This window comes from Cherax quadricarinatus, chromosome 15, assembly GCF_038502225.1.
Source record: "Cherax quadricarinatus isolate ZL_2023a chromosome 15, ASM3850222v1, whole genome shotgun sequence".
Classification (NCBI taxonomy): Eukaryota; Metazoa; Arthropoda; class Malacostraca; order Decapoda; family Parastacidae; genus Cherax; species Cherax quadricarinatus.
The window spans coordinates 44,637,041-44,661,776 of NC_091306.1; the positions used below are offsets into that span (position 1 = coordinate 44,637,041).

Below are 24,736 nucleotides of genomic sequence, written 5' to 3' on the forward strand. Positions count from 1 at the left end.
ATAATGGATGCCTTCCAGAGAATCTAATGCCACTCAAATGATATATCTGTCGTGTTCCTCTTTTCATAACGTGAGTTTACGAGCACCGACTCAGCGAAACGGAATTAAGATACAAGCGGCGTAGTTATAAAGCTTAAGATAGAGCGAAGACATGTTTGTGCGTTGGCGTAAAGTTCCGGCAAGTGTAGAGAGCGTATTGATCTGCGCGAGGCAGGTGTGGCTGGAGGGAGGGGCTTCCAGGGTCGGCCCTGGGGTTTCCTAGGGGATGGGATGATAGGGGTTGGCCATGGCCTCCCTGGGATCCCCGGAGGGAGTCGTGGTGGCAGGGGACTGGGATTGGAAACCCACCACCGCCGCTCAGCCACCAGTTGAAGTCAAGATGGCTTGGTGTGAGGGAGTGTTGTCTCTGCTGCTGCTGCTGGCTGTCATGGCCACAGCCGCACCTACTGACACCCTGCAGAAGTTCCCGCTGTTAATGCCACACGTCAAGCCTGAGCGGGTGAGCTTTTGTTTTAGTGTTGACTGTTAAGTTGCTAGTGCAGTAGGAAGTATGTGAGGAGTGTTGTAGTGTGAGGGAGACACGTGTAGTCTAGCTCTACCTTCACTGTTCCCATGATCAACGCAAGTTACTACACAATAATAAAAATACATCGCACAACTGCTGCATTTCCATAATAAAGTCTTGATGACGATCCTCTTTCCACTCGCGCTGTGACTCCATGTAACACAGACGCTGTGTATCACGCATATTAACCCAGATAAATTTATGTTCACCAAATTCAGCCACAATGACTCGAAATGAACGATGTTAATAATATAAACTAATATAAACACTATGCAGATCTAAACTATTTAACGTATAGTACACCCTTCAGGTGCAGTACCTCGATGCGCGCGAAGGGCTCTTGATCAAAGGAATTGGAGCCACCCCTCTCTTAGATGAAATCGAATAAACACACATTGCCCATATGCTGAATTATCCATGTGGTTTTAGCGCTCCCTTTATAACCATATGGTACGTCATACATCCACCTCTGAGAATATAACCTATACACTCCAACTTCTATCATATATCAGTATAAACCATTCATTCCTCTGTAATGGTATATTTGGACTTTCTTTTTTTGTAAATTAAATCAAGGTTATTGAAGATAATAATATCGTGGGCTGAGTACAACGTGTGGGCGGGAGTTGTGACGTCACACTTGCGTCACACTCCTGGTTGCCAGAGACATGACAATTGTCATTGTCACCTGCTATTTTTTTTTTTTTTACTAATATACTGAAGGACAAAAAAGTTATAGCTTCTTGAGTAATATAATTTAATAGTCTAAGATGATATTAGTCGGATTAACCTCCATTAAAGTGCTTTTATTACTGTAATTTTAGTAGTTTATAATTTCGATTTGGTGCATTTTTTTTCGTCAGTCTAGTTAAAAATATATGAAAAACTTTTATAAGAAATATTTCTTGGGATAGTTTAGCCTGTCTGACTAATTCTCAAATTTTTTTTTTTTGGTACAACAGGCAAACGCTGTATAATGCCATCCTTTAATGACTATGTTTCGCCCACACACTGGGCTTTATCAGGTCATAAACATCCGTTTGTGACTTGATGAAGTCCAGTGTGTGGGCGAAACGTTGTCAATCAAGGGTCGCATTATATTGCATTTCTGTCTATTTTTACGTCGTGTCGGTATTTTGTAAAAATTATTTCCATACGTTTTGGTATCCCTTAAAACGTACTTAGTGGCAGCCTAAAAAAAATTTGTTTTCCTTCCAAGATTTTCGTTTCCAACTTAAGAATGCCTCATCCGATCGACTTCAGATTTTCCGCTCTAACCCGAGAAGAGTTTATGGCGCCCTCTGACAAACTTTTATATGGACTATTCCCGGATTTGATTTCCTTGAGATTTCTTGCACACTGGTTTAGAACTCTAATTATATATATATATATATATATATATATATATATATATATATATATATATATATATATATATATATATATATATATATATATCCTATCTGGGCTGATGAATCGTACTTCAGGATTGTTAGTGGACTTTATACGAGGTAACTTGTAAGAATTCACTTCAGTCCCTCAGTTGTGCTATTTTCTACCCCGTAGGAGGTATGGGAGCTTTAGTGCCATTTAAAAAAACTTCTAGAAGTGTAGCAAATTTGAAACTGAATATACATGAGAAGAGAAAATGGTGAAATATGAAAAACTTGCTTTTAAAAAAAGTGGATACTAGGATGCCTTAAGCTGTATTGATAACTTAGTCACACTGCACACTCTTTGGCAAATTATTGATGTTGAATGTTGATGGTTGTATTCAGTAATCCACTGGTGCTGCTGGTAGTGCTGTTGTTGTCGTACAGAGTGATGGCTCTCGTGAAGAAATTTGAGCAAGCATCAATAATTGGGGCTCTACCCTTTAGACAGAACGCTCATATGCGTCCATGTATATAAGGATGACACTTGTGAAGGTGTTAGGGCCCCTTCAGACCCCTCAAAGAATATGTGAAGGAGCCCCCCTCCTCCTTGTGAAAAGAAAACAGAAAAATTAAAACCAAAGATAAACAACTTTTTAGTAAATATAAACAAATCTCAAAATATAAAACAATTGAATGTGAGTTCGTCCTAACTGAAGCAAATGATGATAAAACTAAATAAATCAAGTGAAACAAACCTAATATGTACAGAATGATGGTCTTCTGAATTTGATGTCAGGTGCTTAGGAATAGCTGAAGTGGAACGAGAAGCTGGTGATAGCGCTGTGTTGTTCCTGCCTCCACTACATCATCTTCCAGACTATTCCACTTCCTGACAACTCTGCGTCTGAAGAAATATTTTCTGACATCCCTTTGACTCATCTGAGTCTTCAACTTACAACTGTGTCCCCTTGTTTCTGTGTCTCATCTCTAGAACATATTATCTTTGTCCACCTTGTCAATTCCTCGCTGTATTTTATATGTCGTTATCATGTCTCCCCCTAACCCTCCTGTCCTACAGTGTCGTCAGGCCGAGTTCCCTTTAACTTTCGTCGTAGGACATTTCCCCTAGCCCCAGGACTAGTCTTGTTTCAAATCTTTGCGCTTTCTTTAATTTCTTGATGTGCTTGACCAAGTATTTATTCCAAACTGATCATGTCATTCACATATACCAAAAACAGCACTAGTCCTAGGACTGACCCCTGTGGAACGCCTCTCGCCACAGGCGCCCACTCTGACACCTCGTCACGTACCATGACTCTTTGCCACCCTGTCAGGTATTCCCTGATCCATTGCAGTGCCTTTCCTGTTATGCGTGCCTGATCCTCTAGCTTTTGCACTAATATTTTGTGGGGAACTGTGTCGAAGGCCTTCCTACAGTCTAAGAAAATGCAATCTACCCACCCCTTTCTCTCATGTCTTACTTCCGTTACCTTGTCATAAAACTCCAGTAGGTTTTTGGCAGAATTTCCCTCTGTGTGTGTATGTGACCAAATTAATATCTGCATATGTGGGGCAGTGGGCCTCCAGCAGCAGCAGCCTGGTTGACCAGGCAAGCACCAGACGAGCCTGGCCCATGGCCGGGCTCAGCTAGTAGATATACTCTCGAAATTATTCAAAGGTATATATCAAAGGTATATAAATAACTCGCTGCGACTGTGACCGGAGATAAACATTTAAATAGTTCATTACCACTCTAACTTGTTCAGCTATCAAAACTTTTCTGTCCAGTCTCTTATGTACCTTTGTAATCCTTTGACTACCGCTCACCTAAAGCTGTTGTTTAAGTTTCAGGAGTTTAGCGAGCCCTTAAGTATAATATTTTCCAACAACTTTATTCCAGATCCGGTCGTATACTTAGATATATACAGTCTTCTTTTCTTGACAATACCTCATTCCGTCGAGCTCAAATTATCAACAATGGTGAGCTATAACCAGAGAATGTTCAAGGATCTTTGGTCATGATAAGGTGATCTCTTGTTCATTTTGTATAGGTCGTTCCTTATTATGATAGCCCTGCAAACAGTTGAGACAACCTTTTCTTAATCCTTACATCTAGTTCGATATCCTGTAATCTAGATAACAGTACAACTTTTAAAAGTAGTTTTTATGTTGGTTTAAATCTTGGTTATTAATACCGACAAATTGGTTTAAAAAGATTCAGGAAATTCAACATTCTTATTCCCAACATCGTTCCTGGTGTGGGCACTGTTGTGCCTGGTGGCACTTCCTGTACCCTTCTCTCTCTCTCTCTCTTCCTCACTCACTCCAGTGAAGACGTGCCTATTCGGCACGACATATATATATGTATATGTGTGTATGTGTCGTGCCGAATAGGCAGAACTTGCGATCTTGGCTTAAATAGCAACGCTCATCTTGCCATATAGGACAAGTGAAAATTTGTGTATGCAATAATTTCGCCAAAATCATTCTGAACCTAACGAAAAAAATATATTTCACTGTGTTTGTTTAGTATTAAATTATTGTAAACAAATCTAAAATATATTTAGTTGGGTTAGGCTAAAATAAATTGCTCTTGTTATAATAAGGTTAGGTAAGTTTTCTAAGATTCTTTTGGTACAAAATTAAAATTTTGTACATTAATATTAATGAAAAAATATATCTTTAAACGTATAAGAGAAAATTTCAGAAAAGACTTAATTTTAAATGAGTTCTTGCTAATTAACCAGTTTTACATATTAGGCACGACAAATATATATATATATATATATATATACATATATATATTATATATATATATTATATCTATATATATATATATATATATATATATAGATATATTATATATATATATTATATATATATATATATATATATATATATATATATATATATATATATAGATATATATATATATATGCATATATATATGTATATGTATATATATATATGTATATATATATATATATATATATATATATATATATATATATATATATATATATATATATATATATATATATATATATATATATATATATATATATATATATATATATATATATATATATATATATATATATATATATATATATATATATATATATATATATATATATATATATGCAATAAGATCACAGTAAACAGGTGATTTCAGAATATGCAAAACAACCACTGTGAAAGAATAGAGAAATTCTAAGCGCTTTCGTGACTACTCACATTATCAAGGAACAATGAAAGTGATGCATCAAAGGAAGGCATATGAAGGGTCTAGCCCACACCTCACTATCACTTACCCACAACAAAGCAACACCTGACGCGCTACTCATAAGAAAGGGAACACTTTAGCAGGCCTGCTGGCCCAACTAGACAGGCCCTTCACAAAACCCACCAACAAACTATTCTACCCAAGAATTAAGCATTTTAAAATTTATTATTTGTCCAATGTATTATTAAATTCTTCCCAAATTCTATTAATTATAAATGGATCTAATTTATATAAACCAAAGGAAATATTCATATTATTGTCAAAACTGATTCATTTATATTCCCGTCGACCATGGACTTGCTTGATACTACTTTCTCAACTTTTTGAAAATCAAGTAGAAGGTTAAAATCTCTCACATGAATAAATAGAGCATTGGAATCTTGTCCAGTTCTAGTGCTATATTTATGTTGTTTTAATCTTAGTTTGAGATTTTTACCAGTTTGACCGTAATAAACTTTATCGCAAATTTTACAAGGAATCTTATAGACACATCCGTCAGCATTTTGGGGGAAATTCTTTATCAAAAGTTTTTTTTAACTGTATCAAGATTTTTAAATACAACTTTGATATTAAAAGTCTTAAGAAGAGAATGCATATCAACCAAGTTTTCATGGTAAGGGAGAACCAACATATTTTTAGTTGAATAAGGTTGGTTGTCCCTTTTTGGATTGTAAAAAGTATTTCTAGCAATTTTAAAAGATTTACCAATTACGTTTCTTGGGTATTTCAAATCATTACCTATTTCATAAATTTTGGATATTTCCTCATCTATGAACTCTGGACTGCAAATACGTAAAGCTCTCAAAAACATTGATGAGAAAACAGACTATTTGACTCTATCTTGATGCGAGGAATAATAGTGGACATAGGAACAGTTATTTGTAGGTTTTCTGTAAATTTTAAATTTGAATTCATTATTACCTTTAATAATTAAAACATCTAGAAAAGGCAATGAGTTATTTTCTTCTAACTCAACAGTAAAGTTTATAGAATGGGCTAAGCTATTTAATTTGCCACGGAAATGGTGTATATCTACATTTTTGGGCATAAGACACAAAATATCATCAACATATCTGAACCATTTAGCTCTATTAGGGAGGATTGTGTTAAGTAACCTTGTTTCAAAAAATTCCATGTATAGGTTACTAAGAACAGGTGAAAGAGGATTTCCCATTCCCATACCAAACTTCTGAGTGTAAAACTTATCATTAAATACAAATTTTGCATCAACAATTCAAAGTTTGATAAGTTTAATGATAGGAACTGGCAATGGTAAATCATAATTAACGAGTTCTTCAGATAAGAAACTTAATAAATCATCAACAGGAACTTTCGTAAACAAGGAAGGAACATCAAAACTAACCATGTTAAAATCATTTAAGTCAGTCAAGGAGCTTAATTTATCAACTAAATCCCTGTTGTTTTTAACATTCAAGTTAGAAATTTTACCAACAATAGGGCTCAAAATATCAACAAACCATTTGGATAATTTATATGAAACTGATCCTATGGAGCTAATAATTGGTCTGAATGGATTCCCTGGTTTATGTGTTTTTATTAGTCCATACATGTAAGGTAAAGATGGATTAGTGGAAGTAAATTGTTTGACTAATTCATCTTTGCCTTTCAATAGAAGTTTTATTGTTTTATTGAAAGTTCTGTTAACGGTTTCTAGGGGATTTTTCCTAAGTTTAGAATAGGTTTCAGTATCATCTAAGAGATCATTCATTTTTTCTTGGTAATCACTTTCTTTCATAATTACTATTGCATTTATTTTGTCTGCTTTAGTAAGGCGTAAATTTTTATTGTTATTAAGTGTATCATAAGACTTAAAGAATCTTTGAGGGCAATTGGGAATGTTTGGTTTTAACATAGAGTTATATACCATTCCTTTACTAATATTAATTTCATCAGAGGATAAATCAGAAAATTTTTCAAAGTTACAAAAGGCTTTTGCAATTTCAACATTATTAAGTTTTTTTGAAGTTGCAATTTCTCTATTCTTTCACAGTGGTTGTTTTGTATATATATATATATATATATATCTCTATATATCTATATATATATATATTTATATATATATATATATATATATATATATATATATATATATTTATATTTATATATATATATATATATATGTATATATATATATATATATGTATATATGTATATATATATATATATATGTATATATGTATATATATATATATATGTATATGTCGTGCCGAATATGTAAAACTGGTCAATTAGCAAGAACTCATTTAAAATTAAGTCCTTTCTGAAATTTTCTCTTATACGTTTAAAGATATATTTTTTTCATTAATGTTAATGTAAAAAAAATTAATTTTGCACCAAAAGAATCTTAGAAAACTTACCTAACCTTATTATAACGAGAGCAATTTATTTTAGCCTAACCCAACTAAATATATTTTAGATTTGTTTACAGTAATTTAATGCTAAGTAAACACAGTGAAATATATTTTTTTCGTTAGGTTCAGAGTGGTTTTGGCGAAATTATTGCATACACAAATTTTCACTTGTCCTATATGGCAAGATGAGCGTTGCTATTTAAGCCAAGATCGCAAGTTCTGCCTATTCGGCACGACGTATATATATATATATATATATATATATATATATATATATATATATATATATATATGCGCACGCGTGAGTGCCACCAAAAAATGTGGCACTTGAAAGTGTTGATGTGAAGTTTTGTTTACCATCTCACTTGAGTCTGAGTGCGTCAAGTTGTTGCCTCCAAACTAGGTTAGCTTCCTTGAGGTTTATTTTGGTCAAAGGTCACACTGAAATGTCCGGTCCTTATGAAAAACACAGTCGTAGTGTCCTGGTAAAACCTTGAGTTTCTCTTCGTAACGACGAGATTTTAGCGTTAATAATCAAGACTGGTAGAATGTAACTAGTACAGAGGGAACTGGTAGAGAGGAATTATTAGAAGGTAAGTCGTAGAATTCAGGTGATACATTGGAACCGGTGTAATGAAGTACTGAGTTACATTTGGCAGTAAGTAAACTAGTTTCAATTTTCATACTGTTATAAGGTAGTTCAGGATGTGTGTTTTCGCTTATTTCTACTTGCGGGGGTTGAGACTTAGCTCCTGAGCCCTGCCCCATAGCCTAAAACTGCCTACTGTACTCGATGTGTTAATTTTTCAGTTCTATCATAACTACTCTGAATCCATGTACGTAGTCTCTCTCTCCACAATTTCTGTATCTGTTTTATCCTCTTTACTGTGCTAATACTGTTTATTTTCTGTCCTTTTTTTTCTAATACCTATTTTTTGATGTCCATTTTTTCTAATATCCATTTTTCTAACGTCCATTTTTTCTAATGCCCATTTTGCTTTTTTAATCTCCCCTCTTTCTGGTCATTTCCGTCTCAGTCTTCCTAGCCACATTAGTTTGCTAGGTTTGAAGCCCATCGACTGCATGTTGGTTACTGAAGCCTGAACTCACTTGTACTCTAACATGAGAAATAAATTTATCTCTTAATTAGGGATAAAGTCATGTTGATCTCATGGTGTTGTGATGGTGTAGGGACAGTGCTAGTTTGGGGGGGGGTACATTAAGACGTCACATGTTTACGTATGTAGCAAAAACTCAATAAACTTGTCTGTTTTATTCATGTGGGGAGGTGTAAACACTTCATATTACAATTTAGGGTTTGAAATATGTATTCATTTTCTTTTGTTGATCACGTGTTCATCTATATACACGAAAGGTGTTTCGAGATTTTCCTTTGTTGAATCGACTACTGCATTGCTGGACTTTTTGAGGATACCACAATTTGTATTCTTCGTGAGGCTTATTACCACTTTCACTTATTATCAGTTTAACGAAATTCTCTTGCATGATACTCAGGCATTTTGACTTTCTACTTTGCATGCAAATCTGTTAACATCTACATAACCTGTTATGCCCTAACTGTCATCTGATTTATTTAATTTTAGCCACTTTGCATTGCTTAATAATTCATTAGTTTCCATATTCATTTATAAAATTAATTGTATGTGTTGTGTGTAATTACCGAATTGTATCTGCGGGAGTCGATTCTTAGCTCCTGTTCCCGCCTCGTTAGCTTCATTAACTGGCATTATTTAATAACAGGCACCATTACTGTTGTAATATAAATGGTACAGAAAACAGACAAGTTGAAGAATTAGACAATTGAGGAAACGTTTCGCCAGCCAGTGACTTCGACAGTCCAAGGGTCTCTTATTATTATTATTATTATTATTATTCGGGTTTATCTTTGCCGTAGTCTTTAAAACACAGAACATCTCTACACTTTTTGTTTTTTAATTGAGGTCCGGGTAGTAACAGCCTCCGTCTACACTTGCCGTTGAGGGAACTGCGAACTGATGTCTTCGTGACGGTTATGCAGGGTTCTGGGCGGTAAGCCCTCCCTATAACGATCTTATTATGTACATACCGGTCACGTAATAGGATGCTGCAACTCTTTTAAAGGACAAACTCGTGTTTCATGCGATTTACCCGTGGCTCTTTTTTGCATTAATCGAGCTGTATGTACGTGTGTATATATATGTATAAAAATACAGGCGCCTTTGAACGTGACGTCGATTGTCCATAAGTTTTTCACTTGAGCCTCATGTATTACGAACACAGGTACAATTAAAAGGCCTGTGGTACCTGGCCGTAAGAAAGTTTAGCAGAAAGGAGCGACCAGGGAATATTTAAGGCAAAAACAAACACCAGTGGTATTTTTTTTTTTGGGGGGGGGAGTACCTGCAAATTCCCACTACTAATATCAGATACAAATATGCACAATATTTAACATACGCCATACTTATGAGTAACATAATAATAGAGCAAGAATGAGATTCCTCAAAGGCTTATATATTCCTACTTGTTAATCAGCCTAAAGCTAATGAGAGAGACTGACCCGAGAGTAGATATAAAGTCTGGAGCTCAGTTCCTCATCCTGATTACTTGACGTTAATAATTGATAGGTTGTCCTCGGTATAGGGCGAGGGGACCCTGATGCCTATAGCTGCAATAAACTATTGTGCTTTCGACTGATTATGGAGAGAATGCAGAAAGTGTGGTTGTGTGATGCACACTGAATAAAAGTGACGTACTCTGTGCACACCATGCAGTCATCCTCAGTGCACTGTTACAGCTGGAGTCTGATAGCATCCTCCAGATGGTTAGCATGTCACCTTACCCCACATACAAAAAACTAGCTAGTGGGACCGCATTTCTTCTCTTACTATGCTACCCAGCTGGCGGTATGCGACAAAACTGACTGCAAAATTTAAAGATAAACTTTTGGAAATAGGTTACTTTAAGGCCAAGTCAATGCCAAAGGAAGATACAGTATAAAAAGTAAGGCTTACATAGGTCTAAGGTATCTGTCTACACTTCCCCAACAAGTAATTGCTACACATCTGAACCACATACGGAGAGGATGACACATAGATGTCAAAATGCACCAGTGCCATAATCAGAGCAAGGGCCAATCTTTTAGTGGTTGACTAGGCCCCGTAATGGAGTTTAAGCTTTGTGGAGAAGTATGCCACGGGATGGACAACTCCCTCTCCAGATGCTTTAAGAGCTGTGCCAACTCTCATACCACAGGCATCCATCCACTTGTAAAAGCAATGGATTTGAATAATCTGGAGAGAGTGCAGAATCTGTGAACAGCAACCTTTTCTGTTTTCCTGAAGAGCCTCCTCGCACAGCTAGCTAACCAATGACATGCTGATAAGGTTCGTTAAGGAGGCCGCAATAATAAAGAAGTTTCTACATAATTTCCTGTAGAAACCTTCCATCCCAAGGAACCGCTTGAGGGATTTTCTTTCATAGCGATCTTTGTAATTCTGGATGGCTATAATGGTTGCTGTTTAGACGTTACTTTCTCCTGTCCAGTTATGTGACCCAGAAAAGTAACTGATGACCTACCTAAGGTTGACTTACTGAAGTTTACCTTTAACTGGTGTTTCCAAAATCTCTCAAATAATTCACGAAGGGTAGAAATATGCTCATCCAGGTGTCACAAGACTTCTAAGTTGTCCAGATATGCTTATGTGCCTATAGACTAGGTGTATAAGTTTTAGAAATGTGGCAGTCACATTGTACATTAAGCCACATTGTACATGCAGTCATATTGTATTGATAATGACCCTGTATTGTATTGATAATGACCCTGTTACTTAAGATTACCTGGTGGCCTTTCCACTTAAGGGTACCTGAAAATGTACCTGAGGGAGATCCAGTTTGAAGACATACTTAGCATTAGCAACAATCTGTGATGTTGTCCATGCAAGGAAATCAGTAAGCGTCAGGTACCGTGACTTCACTTTTCCATAGTCTTCACTCATCCGGACCTTGTCATCTGGTTTCTTCAGAAGAATACAGGGCAAGGCCCAGAGACAAAGATTTCTCCACAAACCAATGATCAAGCTGATCCCTAACCTACTTTAGGGACCTCCGGGTATCAGCAGTAATAGGTTCTTCAGGAGTTGAGAGTTAGGCAGTCATATTTCGACCCCACTGACTTCTTTTAAACAGAGAGGTTCATTAGTTGCTAAGTAGAAAACTCAAAACAGTGGATTCAAGTAGGAAAGGCATAGAATAAAACAAAATAAGCGATTACTCAGAAAAAAACAGTGTATTTCTTCTCCTTTGACCCTCTCCGGTTAACAAAAGACCAAAGTTTTCCCGGCATCTGAAATAGGAAATGAAGTTTTGGTCCAGGAACCAGTGCCTGGTCACACTTTGAAAGTGTGATTTGCTATCCCAGTGCATGTGGCGAAGTCAAACCATAATAACTATGTGGTAGCCCTTCATGACAATCCTTCGAAGGGCAAAGTTTGCCACATAAATCTGCTCCCACAGACCCCAGTGCTGAGCCGGACGCCTTAAATTGACGGTTCACCAGGTTCTTGTGCACGCTCACCATGAACGATGGAAAGTAGTTCTTCAGAGCCTGGTGACTTGTTCTTCAGGGCCTGGTGACTTGTTCTTCAGGGCCTGGTGACTTGTTCTTCAGGGCCTGGTGACTTGTTCTTCAGGGCCTGGTGACTTGTTCTTCAGGGCCTGGTGACTTGTTCTTCAGGGCCTGGTGACTTGTTCTTCAGGGCCTGGTAGATTGTTCTTCAGGGCCTGGTAGCTTTTTCTTCAGGGCCTGGTAGCTTTTTCTTCAGGGCCTGGTGACTTGTTCTTCAGGGCCTGGTAGCTATTCTTCAGGGCCTGGTGACTTGTTCTTCATGGCCTGGTAGCTTTTTCTTCAGGGCCTGGTGACTTGTTCTTCAGGGCCTGGTAGCTAGTCTTCAGGGCCTGGTGACTTGTTCTTCAGGGCCTGATGACTTGTTCTTCAGAGCCTGGTGACTTGTCCTTCAGGGCCTGATGACTTGTTCTTCAGGGCCTGGTGACTTGTTCTTCAGGGCCTAGTAGATTATTCTTCAGAGCCTGGTGACTTGTCCTTCAGGGCCTGGTGACTTGTTCTTCAGGGCCTGGTGACTTGTTCTTCAGGGCCTGGTGATTTGTTCTTCAGGGCCTGGTAGATTGTTCTTCAGGGCCTGGTGACTCGTTCTTCAGGGCCTGGTAGCTTTTTATTCAGGGCCTGGTGACTTGTTCTTCAGGGCCTGGTAGCTTTTTCTTCAGGGCCTGGTGACTTGTTCTTCAGGGCCTAGTAGCTTGTTCTTCATGGCTTGGTAGATTGTTCTTCAGGGCCTGGTGACTTGTTCTTCAGGGCCTGGTAGCTTGTTCTTCAGGGCCTGGTGACTTGTCCTTCAGGGCCTGGTGACTTGTTCTTCAGGGCCTGGTGACTTGTTCTTCAGGGCCTGGTGACTTGTTCTTCAGGGCCTGGTGACTTGTTCTTCATGGCCTGGTGACTTGTTCTTCAGGGCCTGGTGACTTGTCCTTCAGGGCCTGGTGACTTGTTCTTCAGGGCCTGGTGACTTGTTCTTCAGGGCCTGGTGACTTGTTCTTCAGGGCCTGGTGACTTGTTCTTCAGGGCCTGGTGACTTGTTCTTCAGGGCCTGGTGACTTGTTCTTCATGGCTTGGTAGATTGTTCTTCAGGGCCTGGTGACTTGTTCTTCATGGCTTGGTAGATTGTTCTTCAGGGCCTGGTGACTTGTTCTTTATGGCTTGGTAGATTGTTCTTCAGGGCCTGGTGACTTGTTATTCAGGGCCTGGTGACTTGTTCTTCATGGCTTGGTAGATTGTTCCTCAGGGCCTGGTGACTTGTTCTTCAGGGCCTGGTAGCTTGTTCTTCAGGGCCTGGTGACTTGTTCTTCATGGCTTGGTAGATTGTTCTTCAGGGCCTGGTGACTTGTTCTTCAGGGCCTGGTAGCTTTTTCTTCAGGGCCTGGTAACTTGTTCTTCATGGCTTGGTAGATTGTTCTTCAGGGCCTGGTGACTTGTTCTTCAGGGCCTGGTAGCTTGTTCTTCAGGGCCTGGTGACTTGTTCTTCATGGCTTGGTAGCTTGTTCTTCAGGGCCTGGTGACTTGTTCTTCAGGGCCTGGTAGCTTTTTCTTCAGGCCCTGGTGACTTGTTCTTCATGGCTTGGTAGATTGTTCTTCAGGGCCTGGTGACTTATTCTTCATGGCCTGGTAGATTGTTCTTCCTGGCCTGGTAGATTGTTCTTCAGGGCCTGGTAGCTTTTTCTTCAGGGCCTGGTAGCTTTTTCTTCAGGGCCTGGTGACTTGTTCTTCAGGGCCTAGTAGCTTGTTCTTCAGGGCCTGGTGACTTATTCTTCAGGGCCTGGTAGCTTGTTCTTCATGGCCTGGTAGCTTTTTCTTCAGGGCTTGGTGACTTATTCTTCATGGCCTGGTAGATTGTTCTTCAGGGCCTGGTAGCTTTTTCTTCAGGGCCTGGTGACTTGTTCTTCACAGGCCTGGCAGCGCTTTCTTCAGATTCTGGTGACTTGTTCTTCAGGGCCTGGTAGCTTGTTCTTCATGGTCTGGTGATTTGCTCTTCATGGCCTGGTAGCTTGTTCTTCAGGGCCTGGTAGCTTGTTCTTCATGGCCTGGTAGCTTGTTCTTCAGGGCCTGGTAGCTTGTTCTTCATGGCCTGGTAGCTTGTTCTTCATGGCCTGGTAGCTTGTTCTTCATGGCCTGGTAGCTTGTTCTTCATGGCCTGGTAGCTTGTTCTTCATGGCCTGGTAGCTTGTTCTTCATGGCCTGGTAGCTTGTTCTTCATGGCCTGGTAGCTTGTTCTTCATGGCCTGGTGATTTGCTCTTCAGGGCCTGGTAACTAGTTGTTCAGGGCCTGGTTATTTGTTCTTCAGAGCCTGGTGACTAGTTCTTAAGGGCATGCTGACTAGTTCTTCAGGGATGGTAAAATGTTCTTCAGGGTTGGTGAAATGTTCTTCAGGATTGGTGACTTCTTCGGGGCCTACTTGTGTTCACCAGCATTTTATAGTGAAATTTCGAATTTAATTAATAATCGTGTGTGTGTTTGTGTGTGCTCACCTAATTATGGTTGCAGGGGTGGATTCATAGCTCCTGCGCCCCCCCCCCCTCTTTACTGGTCACTACAAGGTTCACTCTCTCCCTGCTCCATGAGCCTTATCATATCTCTTCTTAAGGCAATGTATGGTTCCTGCCTCTATAACATCACTTTCCAGACTGCTCCACTTCCTGAACACTCAATGACTGAAGAAATACTTCCTAACATCCCTTTGACTCATATGGGTCTTCAACTCCAATTGTGACCCCTTGTTGTTGTGTTCCATCTCTGAAACATTCTGGCCTTGTCCATCTTGTCAGTTCCTCTAAGTATTTTATACGTCGTTATATCCCCCTATCCTCCAGTATTGTCAGGTCGATTTCCCTAAACGTCTTCTCGTAGAACATACTCCTTAGCTCCTGTACAAGTCTTGTTGTAAACCTTCGCACGTTCTCTAATTTCTTGATGTGCTTGACCAAGTGTGGGTTCCAGACCGGTGCTGCATACTCCAGTATGGGCCTGACATACATGTTGTACAGAGTCTTGAACGATTAATAACTGAGGTGTCGGAATACTATTCTTAGGTTTGCCAGGCGCCCATATGCTGCAGCAGTTATCTGGTTGATATGCGCCTCAGGAGATGTGCTCGGTATTATACTCACCCCAAGATCCTTTTCCTTTAGTGAGGTTTGCAGTCTTTGGCCACCTAGACGGTACTCTGCGATCTACTCTGCCCTTCCCCGATCTTCATGGCTTTGTACTTGATGGGCTTAAACTCCAGGAGCCAGTTGCTGGGCTAGAGTTGCAGTCTGTCCAGATCCCATTCTAGTCCTGCTTGGTCCTCATCCGACTGAATTCTCCTCAATAGATTCACCTCGTCTGTAAACAGGGACACTTCTAAGTCTATGCCTTCCGTCATTCATTCGTGTATACCAGAAACAACATCGTCGTAGGACTGACTCTTGTAGAACCCTGCTCGTCAGAGGCGGCCACTCTGACACCTCGTCACGTACCATGACTCGTTGCCTTCCTGTCAGGTATTCTCTGACCCACTGGTCCTCCAGCCTTTGCAGAAATCTCTTGTGTGGAACTGTGTCAAACGCCTTCTTACAGTCCAAGAAAATGCAGTCTACCCCTCCCCCTCCCCAATTCCTCTCTCTCTTGTCTTACTTCCGCAACATTGTCGTAGAACTCCTGTAGGTTTGTGACACGGGCTTTTCCTTCCCTGAAACCGTGTTGGTTGTTGTGAATAATCTCATTCCTTTCTAGATTATCCACCACTCTTCTTCTGGTAATCTTCTCCATGACTTTGCAAAATATACATGTCATTGACACTGGTCTGTAGTTTAATGCATCACGTCTGTCTCCTTTCATAAAAAATGGGACTACATTTGCTGTCTTCCACACCTCAGGTAGTCGTCCTGTTTCGATAGATGTGTTGAAGATTGTTGTTAGTGGTACACAGAGCACCTCTGCTCCCTCTCTCAGGACTCATGGAGAGATGTTATCAGGCCCCTTCACCTTTGAGGTATCTAGCCTCGGCTAGCAGCCTCTTCACCTCCTTCTCTGTTGTATGTACTGTGTCCGGCACTTGATGGTGTACCCCACCACTCCAGCTTTCTGGTGTTCTTTCTGTCTCCAGTATAAATACCTCTCTGAACTTCATGTTGAGCTCTTCACAAACTTCTCGGGTGTTTCTTGTGATCTCCACTCCTTCCTTCCTCAGCCTGATTACCTGGCCCTTGACTGTTGTTCTCCTCCGGATGTGATTGTACAACAGCTTCGGGTCAGACTTGGCTCTTGCTGCTATGTTATTTTCGTAATGCCGCCGGGTCTCCCTCCATATCTGTGTATATTCATTTCTGGCTCATCGACTAATCTCCTTATTTTCTTGGGTCCTTTGCTTTATATACTTCTTCCATTCTCTAACCCACTTAGTTTTGGCCTCTCTATACCTTTGGGTGAACTAAGGGCTCGTCCTGGCCTTCCCATTATTCCTGTTGCCCTTGGGTATAATCCTATCCTCTACTTCCTTGCATTTTGTTGTCACATGTTCCATCATTTCATTTACTGACTTTCCCTCTAGTTCTCTTTCTAGCTGAATCTCATGCAGGAAATTCCTCACTGCTTGTGTAGCACCTCTCTTTTGTAGTTTGGCTTGACTCGTTCTGCCTTTCATGCTTCTTTCTCCACTTGTAACTCTACTATGTATTCGAAGCTCAGGACCCAGTGATCACTAGCTCCGAGGAGCCTTTCATATGTAATGTCCTCAATGTCTGAACTACTCGAAGTGCATAATAGGTCCAGTCTTGCTGGTTCGTCCTCTCCACCCTTTCTGGTAGTGTCCCTAACGTGTTGATCCATGAGGTTTTCCAGTACCTCCTCTATCATCTCGGCCCTCCACGTTTCTGTGTGTGTATGTGTGTGTGTGTGTGTGTGTGTGTGTGTGTGTGTGTGTGTGTGTGTGTGTGTGTGTGTGTGTGTGTGTGTGTGTGTGTGTGTGTGTGTGTGTGTGTATGTGTGTGTGTGTGTGTGTACTCACCTATTTGTGGTTGCAGGGGTCGAGTCTTAGCTCCTGGCCCCGCCTCTTCACCGGTTGCTACTGGGCCCTCTCTCTCCCCGCTCCATGAGCTTTATCAAACCTCGTCTTAAAACTGTGTATGGTTCCTGCCTCCACTACGTCATTTTCTAGGCTATTCCACTGCCTTACAACTCTATGACTGAAGAAATACTTCCTAATATCTCTCTGACTCATTTGTGTCTTCAACTTCCAATTGTGGCCTCTTGTTTCTGTGTCCCCTCCCTGGAACATCCTGTCTTTGTCCACCTTGTCTATTCCACGCAGTATTTTATATGTCGTTATCATGTCTCCCCTGACCCTCCTGTCCTCCAGTGTCGTCAGGCCGATTTCCCTTAATCTTTCTTCATAGGACATTCCCCTTAGCTCTGGAACTAACCTTGTGGCAAACCTTTGTACTTTCTCTAGTTTCTTGACGTGCTTTATCAAGTGCGGGTTCCAAACAGGTGCTGCATACTCCAGTATGGGCCTGACATACACGGTGTACAGTGTCTTGAACGATTCCTTACTAAGGTGTCGGAATGCTGTTCTCAGGTTTGCAGGCGCCCATATGCTGCAGCAGTTATCTGATTGATGTGTGCTTCCGGAGACATGCTCGGTGTTATACTCACCCCAAGATCTTTCTCCTTGAGTGAGGTTTGCAGTCTTTGGCCACCTAGCCTATACTCTGTCTGTGGTCTTCTGTGCCCTTCCCCTATCTTCATGACTTTGCATTTGGCAGGATTAAATTCGAGAAGCCATTTGCTGGACCAGGTGTCCAGTCTGTCCAGGTCTCTTTGAAGTCCTGCCTGGTCCTCATCAGATTTAATTCTCCTCATTAACTTCACATCATCTGCAAACAGGGACATTTCTGAGTCTAACCCTTCCATCATGTCGTTCACATATACCAAAAATAGCACTGGTCCTAGGACCGACCCCTGTGGGACCCCGCTCGTCACAGGTGCCCACTGTGATACATCATTACGTACCATGACTCGTTGTTGCCTCCCTGTCAGGTATTCTCTGATCCATTGCAGTGCCCTTCCTGTTATATGCGCCTGATGCTCTAGCTTCTGCACTAATCTCTTGTGAGGAACTGTGTCAAAGGCCTTCTTGCAGTCCAAGAAGATGCAATCAACCCACCCCTCTCTCTCGTGTCTTACTTCTGTTATTTTATCATAAAACTCCAGAAGGTTTGTGACACAGGATTTGCCTTCCGTGAATCCGTGCTGGTTGGCATTTATACTCTTGTTCAGTTCCAGGTGCTCCACCACTCTCCTCCTGATAATCTTCTCCATAATTTTGCATACTATACACGTCAATGACACAGGTCTATAGTTTAGTGCCTCTTTTCTGTCTCCTTTTTTAAAAATGGGAACTACATTTGCCGTCTTCCATACCTCAGGTAGTTGCCCAGTTTCCAGGGACGTGTTGAAGATTGTGGTAAGTGGCACGCACAACATATCTGCTCCCTCTCTAAGGACCCACGGGGAGATGTTGTCCGGTCCCATTGCCTTTGAGGTATCGATGTCCCTTAGCAGTTTCTTCACCTCCTCCTCATCTGTATGTATGTCGTCCAACACTTGTTGGTGTATTCCTTGCTGGTGTCCCCATCTGGTCTGTCCCCCCAGAGTCCTTCCTGTCTCTACTGTAAATACTTCCTTAAATCTCGTGTTGAGCTCCTCACATACCTCTTGATCGTTTCTTGTGAGTTCTCCACCTTCTTTCCTCAGCCTTATCACCTGGTCCTTGACTGTTGTCTTCCTCCTAATGTGGCTATACAGCAGTTTCGGGTCAGATTTGACTTTCGATGCTATGTCGTTTTCATACTGTCGCTGGGCCTCCCTCCTTATCTGTGCATACTCGTTTCTGGCTCTTCTACTAATCTCCTTGTTTTCCTGGGTCCTATGCCTCCTGTACCTTTTCCATTCTCTGTTGCACTTAGTTTTTGCCTCCCTACACCTTCGGGTAAACCAAGGACTCGTTTTGGTCTTCCTATTATTTCTGTTTCCCTTGGGAACAAAACTTTCCTCTGCCTCCTTGCACTTTGTTGCCACATATTCCATCATCTCGTTTACTGATTTTCCTACCATTTCTCTGTCCCACTGAACCTCCTGCAGGAAGTTTCTCATACCTGTGTAGTCCCCCCTTTTATAGTTTGGCCTGTCCCCTTCAGTTCCTGTTACCTTCTCCACTTGTAACTCTACTATATAATCAAAACTCAGAACCACGTGATCGCTAGCTCCAAGGGGCCTCTCGTAAGTGATGTCTTCAATGTCTGAACTGCTCAGGGTGAACACAAGATCCAGTCTTGCTGGCTCATCCTCCCCTCTCTCTCTGGTTGTGTCCCTGACATGTTGATGTATGAGGTTTTCAAGTACCACATCCATCATCTTGGCTCTCCATGTTTCGGGACCCCCATGTGGCTCCAGGTTTTCCCAGTCGATCTCCCTGTGGTTGAAATCGCCCATTACCAGTAACTTTGCTCTGCTCGAGTGAGCTCTTCTTGCCACCTCAGCCAGTGTGTCCACCATCACCCTGTTGTTTTCTTCGTACTCCTCTCTTGGCCTCCTGCAGTTCTGTGGTGGGTTATACATCACTCCAATGACTACTTTATGTTCTCCGGACTGAATTGTACCTACAATGTAGTCTCTTTCTCCAATCATGTCCATGCCTTCCATTTCCTCAAATCCCCATCGGTGTTTTATGAGCAGTGCAACCCCTCCTCCCCCTCTACTCCTTCTATCTTTCCTCAGGATCTGATATCCCGTTGGGAAGATTGTGTCTGTTATTGTCTCAGCGAGTTTTGTTTCTGTGACTGCTATGATGTCTGGGGATTTTTCACTGATTCTTTCGTTCCACTCCTCATGTTTATTCATTATTCCATCCGCGTTTGTGTACCAAACTTTCAGTTTCTTTTCTATCATTGTGGTCATGCAAGAATATTGGGGTTGGGGGAGCGAGAGCCTTGGTGGGGGCCTATATGGGGCTGTGGTGTTGGTGGGGTTTGTGATGATGGGGGTGGGGTCAGAATGCCAATAAGGGACAGCTGTTGGGGTGAGGTTTTTGATATGGGGGTTGGTGGCAGAGGGAACAGTGAGTGGGTTGTAGTATAGGTTGCTCAGTTGCGTTGGGAATGTCGCGGTTGGAGTCTTTTGGTGGGAGATTCTGTGGGGTGTGTTTTCCCTTCCTCCTGTGTCTGGGTCCTGCTCATTTTCGTCATTGCCTCTCGTTCCTCCTTGCGTCTCTGTACCCTCTCTTTCAGTGTAGTCCTTTCTTCTTGTGTTCTGTCGCGGTCGAGGTATACTCTCTGGTACCCCTGTTTGTCCCTCAGTCTTGCTTTCTCTTGCAGAATCCTGGTTCGAACTGATTCTTCCTTGAAAGTTACTCTGACAGGCCGTATCCTTCCACTCGCAAACCACCCAATTCTCTGAAAATTTGTCACCTGGGTCATATCGCCCTCACCTATTGTTTTCATGATGCCTTCAATCATTTTTTTCTCCTCCTGTTTTATTTCTTCAAAGTTGTCCCCCTTGGCTTCTTGGAGCCCGTACACAAAAACTGACCTCGCCCTTTCCTCCTCCCACTGAGTCTCCATCTGCTTCCTCTGAGGCATTTTATTTCCTTCCATTGACATGTTCTTGCCTTCAGTCCCTGTCATATCTGAAACTTCTATTCTCAGTGAACTGTCTTTCATGACCAGCTGTCCCTTGCTACTGCAGTTGGCTGTTAGAATCTCTGCATATAGCATACCTTCATTGTCTTCGGACCTGTCATTTGATCTTAGTGTGCTCCTCGTCTTTTCGTCTTTGTGTGTGTGTGTGTGTGTGTGTGTGTGTGTGTGTGTGTGTGTGTGTGTGTGTGTGTGTGTGTGTGTGTGTGTGTGTGTGTGTGTGTGTGTGTGTGTGTGTGTCTGTTTAAAAAGCCTATTTACTTTCTGAGTCCTGCCTGAGGTCAGGCCCCTTCAGCGGCCTTTCTCTTCAACCAGGCTCTTCGTGTTGATGGCTCGTGTAAGAACGCAAATGACAACAGGAACAATTTTATAAATGTAAAGAAATAAACCTCTGATATACCTCTGAAGTGATGCAAGAGTTGACCTACTCCCGCAATTTGGCCTAAGAGCCAGGCCTGTCTCTTGTAAATGCACTGCAACACCCCCAGGCTACATAAACAGTGTATTAAGAGGCTCATAGCAACGCCTCGAACCTACATAAACAGTATACCACTTAACATGCACGTAAATTAATTACAACAGCAAAACAAAGACAACTTGACCATCACAAGAAATTAAGAAGTAGTGCTGAGCGAGTTTTCTCAAGCACAGAGCTTGTTTCATGATGTTCTCATCTCTCATCATCTCTGCTGCCACACTCCGCAACCCACTCTGCTACCCAACCCTTTACTTTACCACTCCACCACCCTGGCACTCAACCACCCACTACAACACCCACCCACTCCACCTGCACTACTCCTTCAAGAACAATGCACCTTAGACTACCTTGTTTGTGATTCTCACTTGTAATTACGTATCAGAAAATAAAGGACAGTCGCACAGTGCGGGTGTTCCCACAGTGTAACCTTCAACTAGAACAGTGTAGCTACAAACCATTGGTGTTTCCACAGTGTATTTCATATAGAATACGGTAGCAACACAGTGCGGCTGTCTCCACCTTATTGTGTTTAAAAATTAACACCGACATGACGACCTTCTCTCGTTACATGCGAAATCGTTTATAACCATCTGGTGGTGGTGGTAATGGTGGTGGTCGTGGGGGTGGAGTTAGTGATGTTGGTGTTGGTGGAGGTGGTGGTGGTGGTGGTGGTGTTGGGGAGGTGGTGGTGGTGGTGGTGGCTTTGGTGGTAGGTGGTGGGGGTTGGAGGGTAGGTGGTGTTGGTGGTGGTAAGTGGTGATGCTGGTGGTGTTGATGGTAAATTAGTGGTGGTGGTGTTGGTGGTAGGCTGTGGTAGTGTTGGTGGTAGGTGTGGTTTTCGTGGTAGGCTCTGGTGGTGGTGAGTGTAGGTGGTGGTGGTGTAGATGATGGTGGTGGTGATAGTGTTGATGGCAGTTGTGGTGGTGGTGGTGAAGGCAGTGCACCACAAACACTGTGAACACTGTATGAGACACAACGCAAACTAGAACACTGCACTACAACACAAACTAGAACACTGTGCACTACAACACAAACTAGAACACTGTGCACTACAAAACAAACTAGAACACTGTGCACTACAACACAAACTAGAACACTGTGCACCACAACACAAACTAGAATACTGTGCACCACAACACAAACTAGAACACTGTGCACTGCAACACAAACTAGAACACTGTGCACTACAACACAAACTAGAACACTGTGCACCACAACACAAACTAGAACACTGTGCACTACAACACAAACTAGAACACTGTGCACCACAACACAAACTAGAGCACTGTGCACTGCAACACAAACTAGAACACTGTGCACTACAACACAAAATAGAACACTGTGCACCACAACACAAACTAGAACACTGTGCACTGCAACACAAACTAAAACACTGTGCACTACAACACAAACTAGAACACTGTGCACTACAACACAAACTAGAACACTGTGCACCACAACACAAACTAGAACACTGTGCACCACAACACAAACTAGAACACTGTGCACCACAACACAAACTAGAACACTGTGCACCACAACACAAACTAGAACACTGTGCACCACAACAAACTAGAACACTGTGCACCACAACACAAACTAGAACACTGTGCACCACAACACAAACTAGAACACTGTGCACAACAACACAAACTAGAACACTGTGCACAACAACAAACTAGAACACTGTGCACCACAACACAAACTAGAACACTGTGCACTACAACACAAACTAGAACACTGTGCACCACAACACAAACTAGAACACTGCACTACAACACAAACTAGAACACTGTGCACCACAACAAACTAGAACACTGTGCACCACAACACAAACTAGAACACTGTGCACCACAACAAACTAGAACACTGTGCACCACAACACAAACTAGAACACTGTGCACCACAACACAAACTAGAGCACTGTGCACTGCAACACAAACTAGAACACTGTGCACTACAACACAAACTAGAACACTGTGCACCACAACACAAACTAGAACACTGTGCACTGTAACACAAACTAAAACACTGTGCACTACAACACAAACTAGAACACTGTGCACTACAACACAAACTAGAACACTGTGCACCACAACACAAACTAGAACACTGTGCACCACAACACAAACTAGAACACTGTGCACCACAACACAAACTAGAATACTGTGCACCACAACACAAACTAGAACACTGTGCACCACAACAAACTAGAACACTGTGCACCACAGCACAAACTAGAACACTATGCACCACAACACAAACTAGAACACTGTGCACCACAACAAACTAGAACACTGTGCACCACAACACAAACTAGAACACTGTGCACCACAACACAAACTAGAACACTATGCACCACAACACAAACTAGAACACTGTGCACCACAACACAAACTAGAACACTGTGCACCACAACACAAACTAGAACACTGTGCAAAACAACACAAACTAGAACACTGTGCACCACAACACAAACTAGAACACTGTGCACCACAACACAAACTAGAACACTGTGCACCACAACACAAACTAGAACACTGTGCACCACAATACAAACTAGAACACTCTGCACCACAACACAAACTAGAACACTCTGCACCACAACACAAACTAGAACACTGTGCACCACAACACAAACTAGAACACTGTGCACCACAACACAAACTAGAACACTGTGCACCACAACACAAACTAGAACACTGTGAACCACAACACAAACTAGAACACTATGCACCACAACACAAACTAGAACACTCTGCACCACAGCACAAATTAGAACACTGTGCACCACAACACAAACTAGAACACTGTGCACCACAACACAAACTAGAACACTGTGCACAACACAAACTAGAACACTGTGCACCACAACAAACTAGAACACTGTGCACCACAACACAAACTAGAACACTGTGCACCACAACACAAACTAGAACACTGTGCACCACAACACAAACTAGAACACTGTGCACCACAACACAAACTAGAACACTGTGCACCACAACACAAACTAGAACACTGTGAACCACAACACAAACTAGAACACTATGCACCACAACACAAACTAGAACACTCTGCACCACAGCACAAATTAGAACACTGTGCACCACAACACAAACTAGAACACTGTGCACCACAACACAAACTAGAACACTGTGCACCACAACACAAACTAGAACACTGTGCACCACAACATAAACTAGAACACTGTGCACCACAACACAAACTAGAACACTGTGCACCACAACACAAACTAGAACACTGTGCACCACAACACAAACTAGAACACTGTGCAACACAACACAAACTAGAACACTGTGCACCACAACACAAACTAGAACACTGTGCACCACAAC

The 24,736-nt window shown here is 41.5% G+C and overlaps 1 protein-coding gene across 3 annotated transcripts in view; it reads left to right on the top strand.

Annotated features, from left to right (window-relative positions):
• The first annotated feature begins 336 nt into the window (after positions 1–336).
• The window catches only part of Phm (Peptidylglycine-alpha-hydroxylating monooxygenase), a 145,441-nt gene continuing 121,041 nt past the window's right edge, over positions 337–24,736 (top strand). For 2 of the 3 annotated variants that reach the window (XM_070085333.1, XM_053797950.2), the window contains exon 1: positions 342–499. In XM_070085333.1, the coding sequence (XP_069941434.1) occupies positions 380–499 (120 nt within the window). In that variant the 5' untranslated portion in view covers positions 342–379. Of the gene's footprint in view, positions 500–24,736 lie in introns of all 3 variants that reach the window. The other variant, XM_053797949.2, reaches the window with a different exon arrangement.